Genomic DNA, 25,159 nt, shown 5'->3' on the forward strand with positions numbered 1-25,159 from the left:
CCTTGGCCTCCACGTTGACTTCTTAATATTTCTTTCCTTTAAGAGGATATTTTCTAAATATATTTTTCCAACAAGTTTGTTTAATTGATTCTTATTAAATCCCTCTCAGGTTACCAAGCCTCAAGCTTCCTGATTGGTTGCCATGCTAATGGATCAAGATAATAATTTCACTTGGCAATATGTTTTCACTTATTTCCATCCTATGCAAACAAAAAGACACATAAATCTGATAAAACCCACTTACCTATTCTAAATGCACATTAACAAAAAGCTTTTCATTGACCTCTTTTCTTTTGATTTCGCCCATTCCTTCTTCTGTGGCCTTTGTTTTCTCGGGGAGATCAATGTCTTCCTCTTCTCTTTATAACTCAGCAATTTGCTCTGCCTCATTAAGTCTGCTTCTCAACAAACATGTTCATAGTAACTTACTTTTCTCCTGACTTTAAAAGAATCAGTGAACAGAATCAGTGAATCTTCTTTGTTAACTCTTTTTGGAGTCTCAAAGAAGTCACATGTTTATGTACGTACGTAGAATGTAAGGCCAACCCTTACCATACCCAACATGTGATTAACAAGACTTCAACAGGAAACCTGATAAAAACAAAACAAAACAAAACAAAAAAATCCACTGGTTTTCAGACTCCATTGTAAACTTACAACTCATCAACTAGATCATCTGATCAAGTATCAATATGGCTGAGGTTTCTGAGATGAGACTTGGATCACAATGTTACCATTACTTAGAATAAAAATGGCATAAAAATATTTATATTTAAATATAAAACTTTAATGCTTATTCTAATAATTTGTGAGGACAATGACAGAACCCGTGAAAGATAACCCTGAAATGGTTAAAACAGAGTCATATCTATAGCATTTCACTGTGCCTCTTCTGGGACTCATTTATGGATTCTATCATTGTGACTGAAATTCCTACATCCCTCAAGTCTTTGGATTAGAGCTTTGAAAGTTCTTTGTTCTAAAGCAGTAACAGTAGCTCCAAATCTTCACTGAGCACCTACTTTGTACCAGACACTGTAATTCATAATATGTTCTTGATCTCAGTATTCCCATCAGCCGTATGAAACACATGCATTGGTATTTCCATTTTACACATGAACAGTCTGAACATGCACTAAAACTGCCACAGGGCCACATAGTTAGGGGATGCAGGAAGTCAGGTAAAACGAAGCCTGATACACTTACTTGATTACTACCATATCACATTACTCCAGTAGGAAGCCTTTAGCTAGCAGTCACTATCCAACTAATCAGATTTATATTAGTCTAATTTTTTTACAATATAAATGGGTTTATGTAGTAGCTAGATCATAATACATTAGTGCATTTGACTAACTTTAACAGAAACCAGAGCCCTAAGTAACTATCATACAAAATCAGTATGTTTAACTGGTACTCAGAAGAAAGAATGATCAGGAGTCCTGGGTTTTACTAGAGACTCAAATTCCTACAGTCACAGAAAAACAAAAATAAAAGGAACCTAAAAATGTGGTAGGAAAAAAAGAATGGATATCTTATGAAGCAATAGGAAGAAAAAAGCCTTCTGTTTCTCCTGAAGTTGCTGGTGCCAGTATTATGAAAATGGATTGAGCAAGTCATGTATATTATTTGCACCAAGTATTTTTGTTATAGGACTAATCTTTCTAGTATATGATTAGACATATATCATATGCACACAGATGTCTAATTATATTATATATGTCTAATCAGATATATGTCTAATCACATCTTAAATTAATCAATCTTAAATTAATCCCAGTTGCCTGTATAAGTCAGAAACATAAAGGGTTTGATCAACAGTGAGGTGGCAGAGACTGGCTACATATTAATGTAGTTGACAGAGGAACTTGGTGTCATGACCATACAAGATGAAGAGGACATAACAGCAAAGGGAAAATCTTAGGAATTTCAAGGTGTCTTTTTTTACTTGTGGCAGCATGAGATCATTTCTTTTTGGGTTTTGTTTCTAATTTTTAAAAGTTATACACACCAGCTAGAAATTCTTTTGAACTGTGCTTTAGAATTCTGAGACAGCCCCTCCAGCTGCCCAATTTTCTTAGGCATCGTATGGATTCCTCTTTCTTCAAATGAACAGCGAATCCTACCCATTTCCCTTTACCAGTTCAAAATTACCCATTGTCTGGTTAACAATGGCACCTGATCCATTTCTCTAATCCTCAAGTCCAGTGTCCATACCACTTCTAGAGAAATCTTGAGAAAATCTGTATGAAATCTTCAGCCCCAAATTTGCTCCTCCTCTTCTTGCAAAATCCAAACCCTTCACATAATTTATTTAATTATTTTGAAAACCAGCCTTATATTTTGGCCCAACATGACCCCAGCTTCACCTCTCTCCCCACCCTCCTACCTCCCTGTGCTACAGAGACACAGAACTTTCAATCCCCTTTTTGCTGCATTCTGATGGTGCCTTCTCTTCTCCAGGAAGCTCTTGCGGCCACCTCTCCTCTCTCATGGGAAAGTTCATCCCATGCTTTATGTCCCAGCTTAGTCCCACTTTCTCCCTGGACTTGCTCTTTCTCAATACTAGCCTTAAGCTGACCCAGCTGTGTACCATTGGCTAATTGTGGTCCCTTACTCTCATAGCTTTTCCACACTGGGCTGTAATGGTCAGCTCACCTGTTTGCGACCTTCATAGGGATCTTGTCTGCTGTGAGCTTGTGTCTCATACCTAGCACAATGTCGGGCATAACATGAGGAATGAGTATAGGCTTTACCTTTGCAGTTAGTGGGCAAGACTGGATCTTTATTCTAGTACTCATCAATGAAATCTGTACATTTCCAGTTATAAAAGGTCCAATGAGGCTCCATCAAAGTATACAGGAGAATCAACACTCTGTCATTAATAACTGTAGCTCACAGTTTCCCTCTTACCCTGGAGTACAAGGGAAGTGGAGAGGGCAACACTGGTTAGGCAAATGTCTTGCCAAATCCTGCCCCCCCCAAAAAAAATCAGTTCTTCTTTGGGCATTCATGGCATATGAATTTATGTTCTTTAATAAGAAATAGAAAGTAAGGGCACTTCTTTGAAGCACATAAATATTCACTTAATCATAGATTTATATGTAGATTTAATGTTTGATGCAAAAAAGGACTTTTTAGTCACCTGGGGTTTAACTGGTTTTTCCACAAGTCAGAAACATATTTCCACAGTTTATTTATCTTGAGACAATTATAACAGTCTTTACTAAAATTATAGAATAAAAGGCTTTACATCTCATCTAAGTTGTATACACTTAAAAAGGAGCTAAGCTAACTTTTTTCTAATTTTAAGAGAGTATTTCTTTGGGGAACTCTGTTTAATAAGATTAAAAAAAAATAAGGGTTGGGAATGTGGCTTAGTGGTAGAGTGGTTGCCTAGCATGCATGAGGCCCTGGGTTCAATTCCTTGGTATCACACAAGCAAAAAATAAATTAAATAAAAATTTAAAAATGGAAATGTTAACTTTCCCTGCAATTACCAAGTCTACACATAATAATAAATCAGACAAAGATAAGCATCAAAAGGCCTATGAATAGCTAAAATGCATTTTTTCTTAAGTGTAAATATTTATACAAGACACAAAGGAACTTCTGTATTAAAGAGGGAACTATTGAATTAGTGAGATTATTGTCATATATCCACTTCTGTTGGTTGCCTGTTTGCCTGTGTTTCACTGATCACTGTGAGGTTTTTGTGTGCCCTTTTAGTAGCCCTGAACTGCTGCATAATACATTTAATTTTTATATTATTTAAAGGATTCAACTAGTCAATTCCATTCCAGTCCTGCCATTTAGACTTTCTTTAAAGGTTCTGTTCATGTGTCTATGGTTCACCATGTCCCAAAGTTAATGATGAGTGGTCATTATTACTTAGGGTGTTTTTTTTTCTGTTATTTATCATCATAGATCTTAATTAGTGGCATCCTGTAAGTTGGATTTTAGCAGAGAAGCATGTAATTATTAAGAGATTATTATGATGTAGAATTATAAATGTTTTCATCCCTTTCCCATATTTTTTTATAAAAGGATTTGATGGACCAGAATTTAATCTATTCATTTGTTGTACATTTTTCTTAAGGTGCAAGTCACAGTGAAGTTAGAATGGAAATAGCTACACTTCTGGGTTTAGTCACATTACTGCCCTCTGCTGTTTAAATTTTTAAGCAAATTTGTATCTTCCAAGTTTGTTTCTCTCTTCCCTCCTTAGCTAAACAAATTACTGTACCTGAAAGCAAAGATCATAAAAATCAAGGATTAGTAAGGGTAAACTACATCAATATGAGCATATATGGCATTTGAAACAATTAGAGCTTAATTTCCTGTGAAAGAAATAGTATGCCTCTCTAAAGAGCAAAATTCACTAGAAATTTCAAATGTTAAGAAGCTGAGAAACAGCTCCAGAAAAACAATCCTCTGAAATAATTATATATGTCATCTAAAATTGACTAAATAGGTGCTGTGGCTCAAGTGGCAGAGCGCTGTCCTTGAGCTCAAGAGCTGAGAGACAGCACCCAGGCCCAGAGTTCAGGCCCCACAACCGGACCCAAAAATAAAAATAAATAAATAAATAAAATTGACTAAATATTTGCAATAAGTATAGGTAAAGTGGTGAACCTCTGTGCAAAAACAAATGACACTAAATAAATAAATACCATTGCTATTATTGCAATAAAAATTAATTTTATAAGCTAAAAAATATTTGAAGTAAAATGATATTCAATAAATAGCCATGTCTTAGTGCCTTTGCAGCTACCAAATAAATTTTTTAATTAATTCTAAAGTAGTAGATTAGTTACTTGAATATTTTCTTTCTATGAACCTGTTACTTCTGAAATGTAAGTAGAAAATGATACTGGCATATAAAAGGGAAAATATCTCAGGATTTCTGCAACATTTTCCCATGTAGGATAGAATATTCTTTCTGTGCATTTCTTTACTATGATCAGAGAAAGAGCAGCTTGCAGTGTCTTCTTAACTACTGTACAAGTGCATGGCTATATTGCTTTTAACACTTTGTGTCCTCTCAGAAACATTTGCCAGACTTACAACAGTCATTATAATGATCACTACAAATGTTGGATAAGTTAGACCTTTGCACTATTACATTACAATGCTCAAAGTTTTCTAGCCTTGTGTGTAGTTACTTTTATAATCTTCTATTATAAAGCACTGAAACTAAGCTACACTAAGACTAAGCTACCTCACAGAAAACACTTGGGGTATAATTTATCACTCAACATAGACTATGTATCATTATCAAGACTATTATAAATGTAACAAGTCAATAAAACACTATAACAAGTTCATGTCAAATAGTGACTTTTGTTGGACTATGGAATGTTTGAAGGCTTCCAACAGTGCAAAAGTTATAGAGCATTTCTTTCAGATCTGAGTTATAATTACGAACTGGAAGACTTGGAATCCTATGAAAATAATATGGAATGGCTTCAAAGTACTGATGGCTTAAGAACTCTCTGGAAATAAGTCCCTGGAGTCACAGTTTGTCTCCTGGTGAGGGGAAACAGCTTTTATGGAACCAAATAATTTTTCAGAACTTTTATTACTTAATATACTATATAGTTCAGTAGTATCACATTTACTTAAGCTCACGTAATAATATCAAAGAAGTAGCAATGCACATATATCACTTTAAGTGCCCAGGATTTATATAAAATCTACGGTTTGGATCAATTTAGCCAAGTATGTATTATGTGAATATATTAAGAATATTACTGGGCTATGGAAGGGTGTCTGGTTTCTATTACTGAAGAAACTGGATAGAATTTCTCAAACTGTTTTAACACCCTTAGTTTTTCCATCTTAACTACAACATTCAGAAAATCCCTGAGGATCTGAGCAATATATATGTATGTATATATATATATGTATATATATATATACATACATATATCATAAGAATTAGATTTTTCTCTAAATCAGAATGACCCAGAAGCCAAGACGGGATTGCACCCCAACTCCTTCGGGGCCTCTAGCCATACACCGAACCTACTGTGAAAGTCCTGCTTCCTCCCACCCCTATCCAAAGTAGGCATGTAAAAAGGTCCACCTTGAGGTGTCTTAGGAAAGGAGATCTCTCCTCGCTCTCCAGGAGATCCTGATCTTCCCCATCTTTTCAGTGGTCCAGACCATCCCTGAGAAATCTCCTCTCCATCTCCACCAGGGGCCGTTGCGGCCTGTTTTGCTTGTTTCCTTTCTCCCAGACTTAAAGCAGGAGACAAGGCCCTGCCCCACGGAATCAGTGTCTAATCAATCAGCATCTCCATCACCCCTCTTTTTTTCAGCCCCCTCTCCCAACATCTCCGACACCTGTCCCAAGGGAACCTGGCCGGAAGCCTCTTTCCAGCTCGCCCTACGGAGAAGTGGGAGAAGGGCTACGTAGCCCTTCCCCTCCGCCCCGGAGTGCCATCCCCAGGCCTGGCTCCTGCGGCCCTGCGCTCTCTCCCACTCGGGTGAGCTCCTTCCTTCTCCAATCCACCACCCCCACCCCTGCCTGCCTGCTTGAAGATCAAAGGTAGCCTTGGTTGTCCAAGGGCTAAGGAAACTGAGCCAATCAGACTGAGCCAGGCTGACCCTTTTTCTTGAGACTAGGACCTTGGGAGTCTCCATCATGCCAACAGACCTGCCCGTTACCTCTGATTCCTCGCCCCACTTTTCCCTGCCCCACCCCAGGGCTCCCCAGATGCCTGCTCCTCCTCCGGAGGGAATTGTCCCTAGATTTCAGCTCCTTATGTTGAGACTGCCAGTCAACCATCAGGGGGAGAGGGATCATGGAGTGACTGGCCCCCAAAAGACCCCTTCGGTGCCTGAATTGAGTCCATTTTAACTCCGAGTATTTTTAACAACCCAAGGCCCATTGTCCCTGCCCTGGTGAATTTTCCATTCCTCTATCAAGCCAAGGAGAGGATTAGCAATGGTGAGCCGAGGAAGTAGCAAGGGATGCAAGCAGAGCCATGGGCACTCACCTTCATCTCCTAATGTTATTCATTTTACTTTGCTTCTTCCATTCTCTCCTGCTGAGGTGCGTGGGAATGAGAGCGGGTGCACGTCTGTGTGTGAATGAATGCACGGTGGTTTTCATCACACGCCGGGTCCCTCACTTCGCTCAGTGTGCCTTTTCCTTCCCTTTTCCTTCACATCTGCTCTAGACTGATCGCATAAATCCAGATGACATAGATTTAGAAAATGAGCCCTGGTATAAATTCTTTTCAGAACTGGAGTTTGGACGCCCGGTAAGTGAGGCTAGTCTATTACTATAAGACAAATAGGAGAATGTTGTTTGGCTTATTAAATATATCATTACTGGAAGAGGGAAGTGTGTCATGCAGAGAAAAGAGAGCTGAACCCAGAAAATGCACACAAATACCATTCTGCTTTGATGAGTCGACGTGGCCTCACATCTCGTATGTGGCTTTACCAAATCACAATTGGAATTACTTTATATCTAATTAATTGCAAATTTAACATGTTAAGGCACTTTCTTGCTCGGAATATCTAGGAATTATTAAAACTTTAAGGAAAATGGGTATGTGTTTACAGTTCATTTTGGTCTACTTCAAACAATAAGCCATGGCCATTTATAATAATTACTATGGTTACTATGTGCTAAGGAATCACCAAACCATTGCAGAGTACTGGGCTTGGTTCTGATTCACTAGATTAATCCTCTAATAAGAATAAAGTGGACCAAAAGGGATCAAGAAATTTGCCCAAAATTGTAACTCACAAAATGAGAAGTTAATCATAAGCCTGTTAAAAACCACTAATGATAACAAAAAAAAATCCTCTTGGGCAATTATCACTCTAATATACTACCAGATTATTCCTAATATAAAATATCAGATTTGACAATAAGAATATAAAGAAAGAAAAAAAAAACAGAAACTCCTGTGGAACTTTATTTCTAGTCTTAGTAGTGAAAGCCATTATTATATTATTCCCAGACCCCAACCAGAGAAAATTCCCTGATTGAACCTTAGGGTAATTGCTTGGTCTCAAGCTTGAAATTACAACTCCCTTTAGTGTGGAGTTATGCCTGCCAAAAACAGTGAATTTGATGTGTCAGTCACATGTTTTATAAGGTTTCAACTGTTCAAAACGTGTCAACTACACTGTAAAGCAATTTTGAGTAGAAGTCAGAGGTTTCTGATCATTCCTGGACTCAACTGTAAAGCAATTTTGAGTAGAAGTCAGAGGTTTCTGATCATTCCTGGACCCCATGATATATTTTTAAGATACACACTTTGTTCTGATCATTTGTTACATACTGGGTAGTTATGGGTTTTATCCATTAAAAATGTAAAGACATTTGTCTAGATTCATTACATTTTGTCAAACTGAATCAAACATGATTATAAACAAATATAAACAAAGAACTTAATAAGAGAAATATTACTCTTATTTTTCTCTAAGTTGTATCCTAGTATCACTATCAATGCATTTTATTTCAGAGGGAATCCATTGCATTGCTTTGTTTTATATGTGTTGTTACTGATGACAGAGTCTATAGGGACTATGCCAATTTCTGCACTGAGCTTAAAGGATTCTCATTTTCTATCATCATTCTCAGCCACACAAGGGAAACTGACTAGCATGCTCTCCACTTGCTCCTTTAATGTTTCTTTAATGTACTTGCATCCCTCTGTGGCCAAAGCCTAGGAGTATTCATTTTTTTATTTGATGAGATGAGTTTTATAAATATACTAATCAAACACCAGCAATTTTGCCCAGTGCTTGAGAATAGTTACAAACACTGTACTCTTCCTCTTAGGCTACCCCATTTTGCTCCATTTGTGTTCCTCTGTATGTGTATCTGATGCTCTCAACACTCAATTTCTAACTGTTGTCACCTTCTCTCCATGTTCACTCCTTGCTGCCATTGATTCTCCTCCATTCCATCTCTGAACTTCTGCTTATGTGGTTCCGTCTCCACCCAGCCTCCTAAAAAGGCTCTGGACTATGTTCAAGATCATTCTCCTGGTGTTTCCAATGAGGTAAAAACAACTTATTCTCTCTTTTTTCAGAGTTCTCCGGAGGGGCTGTTATTGTGAATCTGAGCTTCATGTTTTATAGTCTGCTGTAATGTCTCAGTTAGTTTTCAAAATCTGTCTTTGTATCATTGTGTTGTGTCCACTGTAGCTTTACACATTTTTTATTCCAAACAGATTGGCTTTTTCTGAATGTCAGGTGAAGATTGTTCTAGCTACGAGTTTTAATTAAGCTATTTAATGGAGCTTTCATATTCAGTACTAGGAAAATCAAAACTCAATAGTATCAGCCTTATTATATATATATAATATATATATGGATATAAACCACTTTTTTATTAGACTGAGTAAATTACAACTACAAAGCTAAAAGCCACCTCATTATCAAGTTTAGGGCCATATAGATTAGGAGTTTAGGTTCTTAGATACATGCCCTACATTTGCCTAAAATGTGTACTTATTCTTTCATTTTCCTAAATACTTATAATTTGTGAGTTTTATTATCAATCAAGAATAGGGATGACAAATACCTGGCAGGTGTTACAATGTCCCAAGTCCCCACCTTTGACAGACATCACTAATCTCCCTACATTCTGTAATTCAGGAAGCTGTTCTAGCATATCATCACTGGTTTATGTGATAAATTTTACTTTAAATCTCTACTTAAGAATGATTGTGCCATCAGGCGCTGGTGGCTCATGCCTGTAATCCTAGCTATCAGGAGGCTGAGATCTGAAGATCATGGTTCAAAGCCAGTCCAGACAGAAAAGTCCCAGAGAGACTCTTATCTTCAATTAACCACTCAAAAGCCAGAAATAGAGCCTTGACTCAAAGTGGTGGAGCACAAGCCTTGAGAAAAAGAGCTCAAGGAGAGCACCCAACCCCCTAGTTCAAGCCCACAACAATAATAACAATAGAATGTTTTTGCCAAATTGCTAAGTGAAAACAGTTATGCCAGTTCATGTAAGTTTGCCTAATTTGCAATAGGCAAAGAGAATTTGAAAATAAATCCCAGAAATGGTCCTGAATCAACCACTGATGTCTACAAAGAAAATAGGAAAATTATTTTTAAAAATACACAGCTATTAGAAGACAAAGTAAAAATGGTGCTGTTTTGTTAGCTCTCATGTAAAAAAGTCTTCTTTGTGGGATCTCTCAGAAGCAGCTAGGATAGGAGCAACTGGAACAAACTTATTTTTCATACTATTTGCTCTATTGTCTTAAATTAATGCAGCACATGAACATCTACACGAAAAGACCTCACTCGATTAAATATGTACAACTAAGAAACAAAACTAATTGAAAACTTACGTTGTAGGAAGAGAACTGACACATAGTGTTAATCTCTGGAATTGCAAGCCTTGACAAACAACCTCAATTTCTAGAGATCCCATTTACAATTCCAAATTATATCCTTGTAATAAGAATCAGAGTAGCCAGCAATTAAATAAAAAGTATTAAATAAAACGTAAAATGGAACAATAAGGAGCAATCTGGGTTATTCCTTTTTTTCTAGGCTTATATTTTGTTTTCTAGCATATTCTCTAGAGAAAATTAAATAAAACACGCGATTCTACTCTGTATATTATCTTTTTATATGAAGAAATGCTATCAGTTCAGCATTTGAATATAACTTAAGAATTTATTTTGAAATTCGACTTAGTGTGACATTTTTCTCAGGTATTTTGCTGAAATCTTTCTAGGATGTAAAATTATTGGATCAAGAGGATCCTTGATCCTCAGAAGATCAAGACTCTAAGCTAACTTTGTCAAAACTGAAAGATCCTATCTGAAAAATAACTAAAGCAAGAAAAATCGGGAAAAAAGCAAGAAACAGTGCTGTTCAAATGGTAGAGCACCTTCCTAGCAAGTGTGAGTTTAAATCACAGTACCATTGAAAACTGTGGGCTCACTGAGAATGGAAATGGAATTTAGAAAGCATTATGTCCATTCACTCACTTTCTAGTTGAAACAGGTGTGTCTTAACAATTTTAAGAAACATGTCCAAAATCATTGTAAGATAGTTGCCAAGAAAATCAGTACTGACCTCTCAGCCTGTTTTTCATTGCAGTTTTCTTTATACCATTTTTAACCTCATCCAAAAGATTTAGAGCGTGAGCTTTCTCAAACAAATTACTACTTAATACTTTCTCTGCTGAATTTATGTGAAATGAATCTTGAAACTGAAAATTGAACAATAATTCTTAAGCATTGAAACAGGAGAAACTTAATTTGGCACATTCTTTAATGTTCAGTAATGGCAAAAATAATCACATCCAAGAGCCCTTTACTGGTATTTAAACTATTTTTCATTATCTCTTAAGAATTGGGGCAGACATTTTTATGATTTTAATGACACATTATCTATGTTATTTATTTAAGATCATGGTTTTTCAACATGGAAGCAAATATATTCCCATAAGATATTTTCATTTTTCTTCTTTGATAGTCTTTTCTGGCAAAGATTAGCTCAACTACTCTTTATCAAGTGACTGGAATATGTCACAAACATCATACTTTTTAATGCATAAATATAACTGAAACACTTATGCTAATGAAAAGTTAAGAACTTCTAAGGAGAGCTTAATCACATAATTATTTTACAGTGATTCAGTATCTATACCTTACTGAAATGGCATGGTGGATGTGTTAAAAATAATACTAACATGTCAATACTCAGGAGAAAATCAGGGGTAAACACACTTCCTCTTTACTGGAGATAATTTCTATATTGAGAAGTTCTATGTTATTCTTGTGTCATCAATCTATGCTTTTAGTAAAATTTAATACTGAACTTTCTGTATGTATGCATAATAACAAACAAGTTTTCATTTCTTTTGTGTGTGAGAACCAGCACAGAATGAATAATTGGAGTTTCCTAGGCTAAAATAAAAATGCAATTGACTTAATAACTCTACACAACATTTTATTTCATATTATACTATTGCTCAACCTCATCACAAATGGACAAGTCAGAATTTCTAATCTCTCTAGAGGTGTTACAAGAGGAGTCTGAACTAGAGCCTTTTTGGTGATGAGCTGTTTGTTTGGCTTCCCATGACAACTCTGATACACACCAATGGCATGTTCTGAAACTCCTTGGTGTTGCTCTTCTGCAAAGATATAGAATTAAAATTTCTAAATCATAATATATCTCTTTTTATTTTTAACTTGATTATTTCCTTTCTTATTTAAGTTTTTCTTCCTTCCTAGTGTCTAATTCACAGTGTGCTAATTATTTTAATGTATTTAGCAACTTAAAATAATCACATAAACTTATCCTACCAGCAGATCATTTCCTCTAATTTCTTATTTGTTGAGAACCTTATAGTTTAACATTATCTAGGAACTAAATATGCTTCTTGTGTCTAAAACGAGGAGGCCATTGTCCTGTGAGAGGTCTTTCTTTGTCTCTGGAAAGGTTGCATTTTCATTCAGGAAAATAGAATCAAATTCAGATGGCAGTTAGTAGATGCAACTTTAGAGCTATCCATTAGGGTGCTTGGCAGATTGAACTGCATAAAAAATTTCAAATTTACACGCTAATGTTTACTTGGTTAACTGGTACTAATTTAATTTATTGACACTAATTGATACTGATTTGGCATTTAATAGAAATAATTATGAAGTCGCTTGTACAGTGAGGATTAATTGCCTTTATATAACTTATAATATTCTGTGAAATGTGTATGTGTGGTAAGAATTTAAGATAAGTTTTGATAAATTGCCCCTTTCTAACTGATATTTTTTAACTTTCCATAGATAAACATTTTCAAACTAACGTTTCAGTTTTTCAACAAGGCACAATTGGTCTATCATGATGAACTGAGCAATGACTATGATCAAAGCCCAAGGTGTATTTAGTCAGTGTACCTTTCCCTTTGCATCCTGGACTGAAGCACAGATACTTGCATCATATATTGTCATCTCCAATATGTAGAGGAGCTCAACACCAGCCCTCTCATCTTAAGATACCTCAACAATTGGCCCAGTGAAGCTCATGGGAAATGAAAACTACATACCTCTATCAGTTTTGTATGCTCTCCGTTTTAATGTACTGCCCAGAATAGAGGAAATGTTTAAGTACCATTTGAAGAGGTTATAATTTGTTATATTCTAGAGTTTATTTTAGACAGATCCTGTTAAGTTTTATTAAAATATCAAGCTTCCATTGACAGATGAAAGGTATCTCAAGTTTGTTTATATGTTATATTTTAAAGATAACTCCCCACAATAAGAACAAAATTATAAAGGCTTATATTTCAAAAAGATTTAATGGTGAAGGAAAATATATTTTAAAAAACTCTCATTTCCACTTCCCATCAGTCTATGAGCAAAGTTTTGGAGTCAGTGGTATAGAATATCTTCACTCTTTATTCAATTCAGTACTCCTAAGAAAATGCTCATTTTTCTTTTTTCTTCTAGTCGGTGAATTGTTGGGATGTGATTAGCTTGTTTTGCATCGAGAAATGCAATTTAGTGTATCAGAAAAGAAAAAAAAGACAGGACAAAAAGTGAAATCAGGTTGTACAGTTTCTCCTTGGGAAGACATCTTTAAAATAGTAATAAACGTTATTTTTAATCTTGATGTTTGTAACATTTCTTTCAGCAATCTAACCTAATGTTGTCAGACAAGTGAAAATTGCCATTGCAATAACTCATGGATCTATTATTCTATCTTAACAGGCCTCCGTATATCAGTCCTCTATAGACAGAAGCTTGGAAAGGCCCAGTAGGTAAGAATCTCAATACATTCACAACCAGGAAAGTCAAAGTCAGTAGCTTCTCTTTCAATATTGACTTCACTCAGTGCAATGACAGTGAAATGACATATCATTCATTTTTATTTTAAATGCCATAATTCATGAAATTTATTTATTTTTACATATTACTTCATATAATATTCAAGAATTTATAAAAATAAGTGAAATAATTATGAATTCCTCTCCAAATGAATGAAATTTTCCTTTTCTTGTCTCTGATATACTCAGTGTTCTTTCATTCTAATGGAAATGATAAGTAATAATAAGTAATTTTCAGGTGATTGTCAGGTAATAATATAAAATTTTTATAGAAACTGTTATGTGCATATTTATTAATTATATTCTGACCACATAAATCAAGTGCTTTTACTAGCAATAAATAATGGCTTACTATCTACTAAGCATTTTAAGCTTAGACATGATTCAGTCCAAAGACACTACTATGATCTAAATATCACTGTTGCTACTGGTCTCTAAAGAACCTTAACTCTTAGACTCAGTAACCCAAGTTTACATAGCCAGAAAGAGGGAGGTAAAACAGAATTAAACCAAGGTAGTTTGAAGTACATTCAGATTCTGACTAAAGTAATTGTGTTACTATACTTACAATGTCACACTGACTTGAAAATATTACCAAATTCAGATACCATCCAGTAACAGTATTAAACAACAAACTTAGACATATTGTATCATTGAGAAAAAGTTCTAGCACATAAATTTACCATTCTGTAAATTTTTAGCAATCTAAATAGTAAACTTGGTGAACTCAGCCCTTTACAATTTGAATTCATATGTGATATCCACTTACATTAATATCATGGGAGAAGAAATTCATGTTGCCTTTTGCATCTCTGCATGCACCTAAAATGTTTGAAATGTTTGAACTCTAGTGTTTTGATCTGACCTAATAATTGTTACGAGGACACAGTGACCTTCCCATGGCAGGATAACCTTGGAAATGCATGTGTGGGAGCTGCAGCATTCTCTTTAAAAAGAGGTCTGGCTCTATCTCTGTACTATCAGGCATGCGTGTTTCATGTGCTCATTTGCAGACATGTGATAATCTTCATAGGATGCTAAATAAGATGAAAATATGAAGACAGCATGTAACACACTACTGGACTCCATAAGAGTCATACCCAGTGTCCTTACATTGTTTACATAAATCATTATTGTTTCCATTATCCAACCCAAGGATTTCTCAGACAGTACAATGTATAGTGGATCCCTTTGCTCATAAATGTTTTCCCCAAATGTTATGATACTCACTCCCTGCCATTTTAGACCATCAACATCATTTTATACAAACTGGGTAAAAGGGATCTTTTAATAATTTACTTTACCACCAGCTTTTTCATGATTTAAATAAAAGAATGTTACTCCAACATCTGCAAGGATGTGTAGTACATAGCATGATCTCTGTGTAAACTCTAGATTTAAATAAAGACAAGTCAAAAATAGACTCACCCGTTGTCCCAAAAGTATCATATAAGATATAAATAATAGAGAAAAGGGTGCACAGGAGAGAGAGAGAGAGACAGAGACAGAGAAAGAGAGAGAGAGATTCTCTATATAATTGTCTTTTGATACCTACAAGGGATGGATCTAGGAACTCAAAGGATACCAAAATCTACAGCTGCTCAAGTCTCTTAAATAACTACCATAATATTTGTACAACCTGCTCACATTTTATAGCATACCTGGAAATAACTATTTGTACTTACAATAACTAATACAGTGTGAATATAGTAAAATGATATAATCATTGTTATATTGTATTTCTTAGGGAGTACTGCCCAAATAAGTACAGATGCAATTTTTAAAAATTATTTCCAATTACAATTACGTCTATAAATTCAGAACCCACAGATATGGAGGGCCTATACATTCTAGGCAATCTTTCTATAAGCTTGAAATTGCTTTTTTAAAAAAAGCTACGTCTGTAAAATAAAAATCTTTAAAAGACATTCTAAAAAATAGAATTCCTTATATAGTTCACAATGTATCATACCTCATGCCAAAAAAAAAAAAAATTGAATTCTAATAAGATCATTTTGAGTCCTTCAAAACACAGGAAGTTTGGGGGAGTGGAGGTTTGGGAGATGACACCACCAACTCTAGCATATCCCACAGGTCTTTCTAGTGCACATGCTAACCTACCCTCTCCTCCCGTTGTGAACACACTGATGCCCACTTCCTCTTTCAGCTCTGCAAGCATGGCCAGTGACTTTAGGAAACGGAGGAAGAGCGAGCCTACAGTTGGGCCACCTAGGGGCTTAGCAGAGCAAAGCAGAACCGGCGCAGATCGGGACCTCCCAGGATCAAGCGCCACCCTTACCAAGTCTTTTATTAGTTCTTCTCCTTCCTCTCCCTCAAGAGCAAAAGGTGAGCAAGAATGAGTGAACACAGCAATGTTCTAGTTCTAGATTTAGACTACAGTCGGGAGAGCCGATCCAGTAGCAATGATACATGCTCCTTTACCTATCTTTTTTACCTATATGTTTTGAATAATGTGTAGCTTCAAGGACTTGGACTAACATCTGTAAGTGTTTTGTCCCCCAACTAGTTTTTTTTAAACAATGTCAAAATATGAAATAACTAGTCACGTATATAAGGATGACATTTATGAGCATTTAGAAATAGCTGAAATTTTCTTATGTTTTCTATAGTAGCAAATGAATTAAATTTCTGAGCTAAGAATTTTAAGTAGTAACAGAGAAAGTTATTGCCTAACATATTCATTGGTTTCTATTCAAAGTCATTTCTTTATTCAATCTATATTCTGATCCACTTTTATATATCTATATTAGAATTTCCACATTGAGCCATCTAACATGTGGTCAACTCACAATAGTGTGAAATATGTGGTTTTAAGCCACAGTTACAAAATTTAGAAGCCAATAAGCCACTTTCCTGGCTGATCTGTCTCCTCTTTGGAAATGTATTAAGCTAAGGAAAGGGAACATGTCACTAGTTTAGAGGATCATTGAGTGCATTATTGCCTTGGAGATTTCTGAGATGGAGAGTGAGAATTGAACTTCCATCTTTGTGGATCTAGGGTCCTTCAAATTTTGGGATTCTCCAATCTTTTCCAGTCTGTTGAAGCTGAAATAGAAGGAAGAAAGAATTTTAAAATGTGTGCAGAAAATGTACACTAACAGAAGTTTCCATGAATTAAGACAGATTCAGCTCCACATACCAATGTTACACAAACAAATTACATGATAGTTAAAGGTAACCAGGCTATCTCATGGGTGAGAGATAGACTAGTTGTGATGGACAGACTCTGGGTAGGTGAAAGAAGCTGAGATTTCCTAAGGCCTGGTCAAAGCTCTGAGTAGTAACTGGATGGTCAGAAGGAGTAAGACTCATTCTTTAGTGAGATCATTCTTTATACCTTTCTTCATGAACAGTGATTCTTTTATTAGATCCTATGCTTTAAAGTAACTAGTTGGTTATGAAATCGTATTGATTTATTATTCTTGGATACCACCCAAAAGTTAAAAGGATTTTGACGAATTTGGATAACTATTTTATCATAAGGAGTATCAAGTCAACTTCCTTTCCCAAACACCATATATCTATTTAATGTGCTTACGTACTTTGAAGAATTCCGGGAAGATCTTAACTCTTAAGTTGTTATTAGATATGTTCCTCCCCTATGTTTTATTGCTAAGAGGAAGCAATCTTGAGACATGTGGTTTAGTCTCTCCATTATTACTTAACTCTGCAAAGCAAAAGAATATTTCCACAGATAATCTTAAGTTGATGTAAATTTGGCTTTATCTCAATTAGTTTATTAGTTTGGTTTCCAATTATCCAATTGCAATTGATTCTAAGAAAATAGAGAAAGAAAGCATGATGCATTTACCTCAGATAGTTTTACATTCTGTCCAGTTATCTTCATGTGAATAATATATGCAATAAAAGGCTGGGTATCAACAACTTATAAAAAGTATTTTGTTTAAAGAGGCCATAGTTATTTTCCAGGAAAAAACCATTGATCGTAACTATTACCAAATTTTGACAAAATCCTTTTGTCATATGGCTTTTTCTATTGGCAATCCAGGGAAAGTTATTATAATTACAATTTGTTCAATGTAAATTTTCAAATCTTATCCCTATTTAATTGAATTGTTAAGCCTTGAAACTTCTATCTCGTCATACTATCTGTTTAAGAGGTGCTATGATCTGCCCACCATGCTGATGGAGAGCTACAAGAACTATGCAGTATGAATTAGGTGTACTGGCTCCTGGTGGCATGTTGGTGCATTATATGCTGACTTTGAACTCTGCAGAGCTATCTTCATTGAAAAAGTACAAGCTTGCCTTAGAGTTAGACTTTTTTCTCCCACTCTCCGGTGTGTTAACAATCGTGTCTAGAGTATGCCACACTAACTGCCTTCTCTTTGCTATGCTGTCTGATACTGACACGCTCTCCTCTCTTGGTGAACCTTTTAACTTCTCCCAATGTCTCTTTCCTGCCATGCTGCTCTGGATTGAAAGGTGGGGATGATAGCAACCTATGTCCATCCCTTTGCAGTTACTCAGGGCTCAACGGCGCCCCCTGCAGTGAGTTAGAGTACTGTAGCAAGTATAGACAGCACTTGGATGTCCCCCGGGACTCTCCCAGGGCCATCACTTTCAAGAACGGCTGGCAGATGGCCCGACAAAATGCAGAGATCTGGAGCAGCACCGAAGAAACGGTGTCCCCCAAAATCAAATCCCGGAGCTGTGACGACCTCTTAAATGATGACTGTGATAGCTTTCCAGACCCCAAAATCAAATCGGAAAGTATGGGCTCCCTCCTCTGCGAAGAAGACTCCAAGGAGAACGGTTCAGAGGCATGGGCATCTCCCTACATCCAAGAGGGTCATGGTAATGGCAGGCCAAGGACCAGGCACAGGGCGGCGCACAATGCCCCCGGATTCCTCAAGATGTACAAGAAGATGCATCGCATCAACCGCAAGGATCTGATGAACTCGGAGGTGATCTGCTCTGTGAAGTCGCGAATCCTGCAGTATGAAAAGGAGCGGCAGCTGCAGGGCCTGCTGCAGGGATGGAGCCAGTCTTCCACGGAGGAGGTGCCCAGGGACATGGTACCCACCCGCATCTCCGAATTTGAGAAGTTGATCCAAAAGTCCAAATCGATGCCAAATTTAGGAGATGAAACGTTATCTCCCATAACCCTAGAGCCCCAACAGAATGGTCTGTGTCCCAAGAGGCGGTTTTCCATCGAGTCTTTGCTGGAAGAAGACACTCCAAGCAGACACACTTCGCAGGTTCAACGCAGCTACCCGTCTAAAACCCTGGTGCCCGTTCACATCGAAGTCACCAGCGACGAGCAGCCCAGGGCTCACGTCGAGTTCTCCGACAGTGACCAGGATGGAGTCGTGTCAGACCACAGTGACTACATTCACGTGGAAGGGTCCTCCTTCTGCAGCGAAAGTGACTTTGATCATTTCTCCTTCACCTCCTCGGAAAGTTTCTACGGATCCAGCCATCACCACCACCATCACCACCACCACCACCATCACCGGCACCTTATCAGCTCCTGCAAAGGCCGGTGCCCCGCCTCCTACACTCGATTCACCACCATGTTAAAACACGAAAGAGCCAAACATGAAAACATTGAACCACCCAGAAGACAAGACATGGACCCTGGCTTGTCTAAACTTGCATTTCTGGTCAGCCCTGTGCCTTTCAGGAGGAAAAAAAATGTAACTCCCAAAAAGCAAGCTGAAAAGGCCAAATGTAAAGCCTCTGTGTTTGAGGCTCTGGATTCTGCCCTTAAAGATATCTGTGACCAAATCAAAGCTGAAAAGAGAAGAGGAAGTTTGCCAGATAACAGTCTATTGCACCGTCTCATCAGTGAACTGCTGCCAGACATTCCTGAAAGGAATTCCTCCCTAAAAGTTCTAAGAAGGAGCCCCTCCCACCAGCCTTTCCACCCCCTGCCTCGAGATGGTGCTATCCATTGTCCATTGTACCCAAATGATTGCGAGAGAATGCCTCGCAGTGCCTCTTTCCAAGAAGTGGACACAACCATCAATTACCACCACCAGGACCCTGAGTGTGCACTGAGTTTCCAAGGTGGATGAGCTTTTCTTTCTTTATTCTTGTCCTTCAGCTATTCCCTCTCCAGCTCTTCCATTTTTTCATTCGTGCATCTTCATCATTCCTGAGCTGTGAGACCGACCCCTTGACATGTTTGTGTGTCACAAAGCAAATGCTCTTGTGCTAACTTGTCTTACTGACTACTTCTCATTTGCCATGTGATAGTCAGACTTCACTGTAGTTTAAAGTGATCATCAATTCAGAAACATTTTCCTCATTCCAAAATGAAGGGAAAACCATGTTGTAGTTTAATGTTAGGGTTAAGATGACAGGTACATACAGACAACAAATTAAATTATCTATGGCATTAAAAAGACTATCTTGAGACAGACACTATAACAACATGTCAGTAGCCTCAACAAATATTATTTTTTAGTGTAAAATGAAAAGAAAAACACTTAACATAAAGTTTTTTTACCTTTGAATCTTTATTCCCATTGACTCGTATAGTTTGTTCATGTTCTATGTAGAAGATACAGCCTCAAAACACCCAGCAAACAAAACTGAATCTGTGATTTGTGATTGATGAGCCACCAAAGAGATTAGAATTTATGTTATTCCTTTCTCCATTTAAAGAACACAATTGGGATAAATTTTTTATGAATATTTCTTTAAGTTGTACATATAAAAGTTTCATTTCCATCATTCAGTGTATCCATCTTCTCTTCTTTTCCATTACTCAATTAATTTTTTATTTCTGCTAAAATAATTTGTACATTGGAATTTGAAAATGTCTAGGTTAAGATGACTTTCAACTACATTGTCATAGTCAATGTCAACATGCCAATACAAAGCCACATAGTAATTCAAACGTAGAGATGTTTACTTGAACTTTACATAACTTAAAAACATAAGCTTTTCCAATATTTTATCCAATTATTCCATTCATTGGTTTTTTTTGTCAGTCATGGGACTTGAACTCTGGGCCTGGGCGCTGACACTGAGCTCTTCAGCTCAAGCAGAGTGCTCTACCCTTGAGCCATAGCACCACTTCATATTTTTTGGTGGTTAATTGGAGATAAGAGTCTCTCAGACTTTTCTTCCTGGGCTGGCTTTGAACTGCGATCCTCAGATCTCAGCCTCCTGAGTTAGGATTACAAGAGTGAACCACCAGCTACAGACTCCATTCATTCTTAAAGTGCCCTGTGTAGCATATCAATTAGAGGTGGCTAGAACACACAATCCAGGAAAGTTTCTATATGCCAGGTACAACCAAGTACTTTATCTACCTTACCTAATTAAGGTATAATCCTTAATATAATCCCTGACTGGCATAATCCAATGGGGTGCTCTGTTGAACAACTGACAAAACTGAGACCCAAAAGATGACAAGAAACTTGCTCAAGATAGCACCATTGGCAGGTAACTAAGAAAGTGAGTCAAGCCCCTTTTGGTTCATAGTTCTTATCATAAAAGCAATTTCTGCAGACAAAAAGAGATACAAACAAAATTTCACCTTTCTATAATATATGACAAAAAATTTAATTATCATTTCACAAATTTATTTTGTTAGTATTTACCCTTACTTTTTTATTTATGCAACATGCTTCAAAAACAACAAATTAGAACCTTTAAAATCAATTTCTACAATAAGAAATTTTCAGAGGAAGGTCCGAATACAATTTTTAAAAACTTTCCAATATCCTGAATCAGTCACATCTCATTTTTATGTACAGATAGGTCATATTAGGGAAACATGACCTTAAAAGGTCTTAGGAATCAGTGAAAGAATATTTTGCTCCTTATAAAATATTTACTTTGTAATTATGTTCAACCCCAGTAAAAGTAGTCTATATTCCAATACTTAAAAGTAATTTAGAATTTTTGATCATTATGAAGACCTCATATTCACAATATAGTAACTAAGAGTGAAAATGTACCATACATCATCTTCTAATATATGAAAATAATTGCCCTCATTTTACCTGAAACATTTGTAAAGACACGTTCATTGGTTCATGCCTGTAACCCAGCAACTTGGAAGATGGAGATAGAAGGATCTCATTTTGAAGCCTCAGTTGAAGCCTACCTACAATAAAAAGAAAATGTTAGTGTGACCCTATCTCAAAGAACAGGGGGTGGTTCAAATCTGTAATTCCAGCTAGACTAGAGACAGAGGTAGGAGGATTGTGGCCTGAGACTAGCATCACGCAACAGCATAAGACTGTCTGAAAATGAACTAGAAGCTAAAAGGGCTAGCGATGTGGCTCAAGTGGTAGAGAGCTTGAGGTCCTATGTTCAAATCCTAGTACCACCAACACTGGAAGGAAGGAAAGAAGGAAGAAAGGAATGGAGGAAGGAAGGAAGAAAGGAAGGGAGGAAGGAAGGAAGGAAAGAAGGGAGGGAGGGAGGGAGGGAGGGAGGAAGGAAGGAAGGAAGGAAGGAAGGAAGGAAGGAAGGAAGGAAGAAAGGGAGGGAGCAAGGAAGAGGATGTTCATCACCATGTTACCTTTCTATACCTAAAGCCTTTGGAAATAACACCTCAGACAGAATTAGCTATACCATGTAAAAGCAGTCAAAAATTTCTTCCATAAAGGCAAAGTACTCAAACACTAAACAGTGTTTTCTTCATATAAAATAAAGTTTGCTTCATTTCTTGCTATTTAATGTAACTTGCTATTTAATATTTCTTGCTATTTAATGTAACAGAAATTTTTAAAGAGATAAAAGAATTGACAGACTGACCCAATTACACCAGTAAAGTTCTGTAGCATAGTGTGCTGGGATAGTTTCAATCTACACACATTGACACATACAAGTCATATAAGTGGGTAAGGAGTAAGATGCTGCTAAAAAAATTGTAATAATTATTTTGTAATGAAATAATTCATACTTGCTTTAAGATGAACAAACTCCTCAATAATTCATAAACCATTTGGTGACTGATAGGAGGCTCTGTTTAACCCTTTGTTTTTTAAAATAAATTCTTTCTCATAAGCCTATAAACATCTTAAGACTCAATCAGTATTTTAAAAACAGAGAAGTAGATGGAGAGGAAGAAGGAGAAGCCAAGACAGAAGGAGAGAAAGAGAGAAAGGGAAGAAACAACCACGGTTTTGTCATCATCATATTTATTCATCTCTCTTTCATTAATATCTGCTTAAAGTGTTGTTCCACAAAACATTTCTGTTTCTACAAATTCTTGTTGTTTCCATATTCTCCATCTTCCATCCTTATAGCAATAGTAATAAATATGAAACAAACAGAAGTGGTAACTATGGAAAAGGAAGTTTTACTTGAAAAATCTCTTTTACTGTCTACATTGCTGCGGTGCAATCAATCAGCAGTGAAGCAATCATATTTATGTATATTAGAATGCTACTCCCGGGCTGGGAAGGTGGCTCAGTGGTAGAGCCCTTGCCTTGCATGCCTGAGGCCCTGGGTTCGATTCCTCAGCACCACATAAGCACAAAAAAAAAAGCTGGAAGTGGCGCTGTGGCTCAAGTGGTAGAGCACTAACCTTGAGCTGAAGAGCTGAGGGACAGCGCCCCGGCCCAGAGTTCAGGCCCCATGACCGGACCCACTCCCCCCCCCAAAAAAGAATGCTACTCCCTTGGGAATCTATGCTTTTGAAACGTTCTCATTTTATGTGTGTTACATCTCACCATTATCGTGGACTATGGCTTTTGCACCTACATTTTCATCAGTGATGTCTCTCCAATGTGGAGGAAAAATTAGTTGTCACAGGGTGGGCGGTGGGGGGGAGGGGGAGGGGGCAGCAGGGAAAAGGATGAGAAATCTGTACTCAGTGCAAAAAAAAAAAAAAAAAGAATATTCCCTCTGATTGGTCTTGTCCTTTCCAATAGACCAAGAGTCCCCGAGAAGTTACCCATCGGTTTTGACAGACCTGGGGCGAAGTGCGCAGAGGGACCGACGAGGAACTCCAGATAAAGAGGTAGCTCATTACACAGCACTGGAATCTCTTCTAACAATGTATACGATGAGGTATTCACCTGCCCAGTATATATCCCAACCTTGGAAAGAACTGAGTTTGGAACGGTAGCTAACAGCTGAGAAACCAGGAAGAGCTTTCCTTGGAATTGGAGCCAAGCCCTGGAGGCAGTTGACTCCGGCTCCACTTGATCCGGTTTGGGCTGTGAGGCCTATCTGAGGCCTCAGAGTTAACAGCTGTAAAGAATCCTGAATCGCTGATGGCACAAAGCTTTTCTCTGTACTGTCTCCTTGCCCTACTGGTCTAGGAGTGAACTCAAGGTCAACCTTGATGCAAATACAAATTCTATATAAATAATTTTTCTGGCTTGCTTTTATTGGAGAGGATACCTTAAAAAGGGACCAACTGGCTCTTAGTCCGTGGCCTCCAGTACCAGAACATTTGTTCCTGTCCTGGAGCTATGAGAGTTCAACCAACATTGAAAGCCAGTGTAGGACTGATAACCATTCCAGGAGGAACTTCCAGGTGTGGAAGTGCCTGAGGGACAACCCCAAAGTCAAATACTGTCCAGGTTTCTTGAAGTTCAGAGAATGGGCTAAAATGCCACCAACCATAAAGTACTAGATTTATGAGCCCAGAGCTTGTGTCACGTAGTAACCAAATGATGAACAGCCAGCTGGCTGTGTGTGCATTCCTGAGCTCACTTGAGGATATAAGACAATCACACCTATACTTTTTGGCCTCCCAGTGATAACTGGACTAATAGTTCTTGGCTAATATGTCCACAATGTTTATGAAGAAGATGCTGGCTCTCCACATGTCTTTTGGTCCTTCTCTTGAGACTCAGACTTCTATCAGTGCACAGAACATAGAGCAATGGTCCCTCCGCCCCTGTCTCAAGAAAATAGTTACCAAAATTATACTTTTCACCAAATTCTCAGCAGGTACTTTATTTTCTTATAATAGCATTGTCCCTGTTAATTCCTAAAATGAAATCTGATGGTAAAGAGGCCAGCTAGCTCACCATTATAATTGATAAATCTAGATTTAGAATTCACTGGTTTAATTGTAAATTGAATGTAGGAGTTACACTACATAGGTTTAATCATTCCTTGAAGTGTCATTTTCCTTTAACACTTGTGGAATTGCTTTCTTGCAGGAAATCAGCATTCTACACTAGTGCTAATTGCTGATCTTTCTTTTCAGAAATTGCCTGCAAAAGCTGTTTATGATTTTAAGGCTCAGACATCTAAGTAAGTAGGACACACATTTTCCATATGATTTAGGTGAGATTTAACTGTGCTGGTAAAACCTCAGGAGGTAAGTATTACAATAGAATGGGTTACAGCTAAGACCTCAGA

At 37.2% G+C, this 25,159-nt stretch overlaps 1 protein-coding gene across 4 annotated transcripts in view; it reads left to right on the top strand.

The window, feature by feature from the left end:
* Positions 1 to 25,159, top strand: part of Sorbs2 (sorbin and SH3 domain containing 2) — a 134,127-nt gene that overhangs the window by 78,715 nt on the left and 30,253 nt on the right. For 2 of the 4 annotated variants that reach the window (XM_042700292.1, XM_042700300.1), the window contains 5 exons: positions 13,713 to 13,762; positions 15,996 to 16,174; positions 18,296 to 19,882; positions 23,713 to 23,801; positions 25,005 to 25,051. In XM_042700292.1, coding sequence (XP_042556226.1) covers positions 13,713 to 13,762; positions 15,996 to 16,174; positions 18,296 to 19,882; positions 23,713 to 23,801; positions 25,005 to 25,051 — 1,952 coding nt within the window. Of the gene's footprint in view, positions 1 to 6,323; positions 6,492 to 7,187; positions 7,272 to 8,975; positions 9,033 to 13,712; positions 13,763 to 15,995; positions 16,175 to 18,295; positions 19,883 to 23,712; positions 23,802 to 25,004; positions 25,052 to 25,159 lie in introns of all 4 variants that reach the window. The other 2 variants (XM_042700277.1, XM_042700284.1) reach the window with 2 other exon arrangements.

This window comes from Dipodomys spectabilis, unplaced genomic scaffold (assembly GCF_019054845.1).
Source record: "Dipodomys spectabilis isolate Male_0828 unplaced genomic scaffold, ASM1905484v1 ptg000009l, whole genome shotgun sequence".
In the NCBI taxonomy this organism is placed as follows: Eukaryota; Metazoa; Chordata; class Mammalia; order Rodentia; family Heteromyidae; genus Dipodomys; species Dipodomys spectabilis.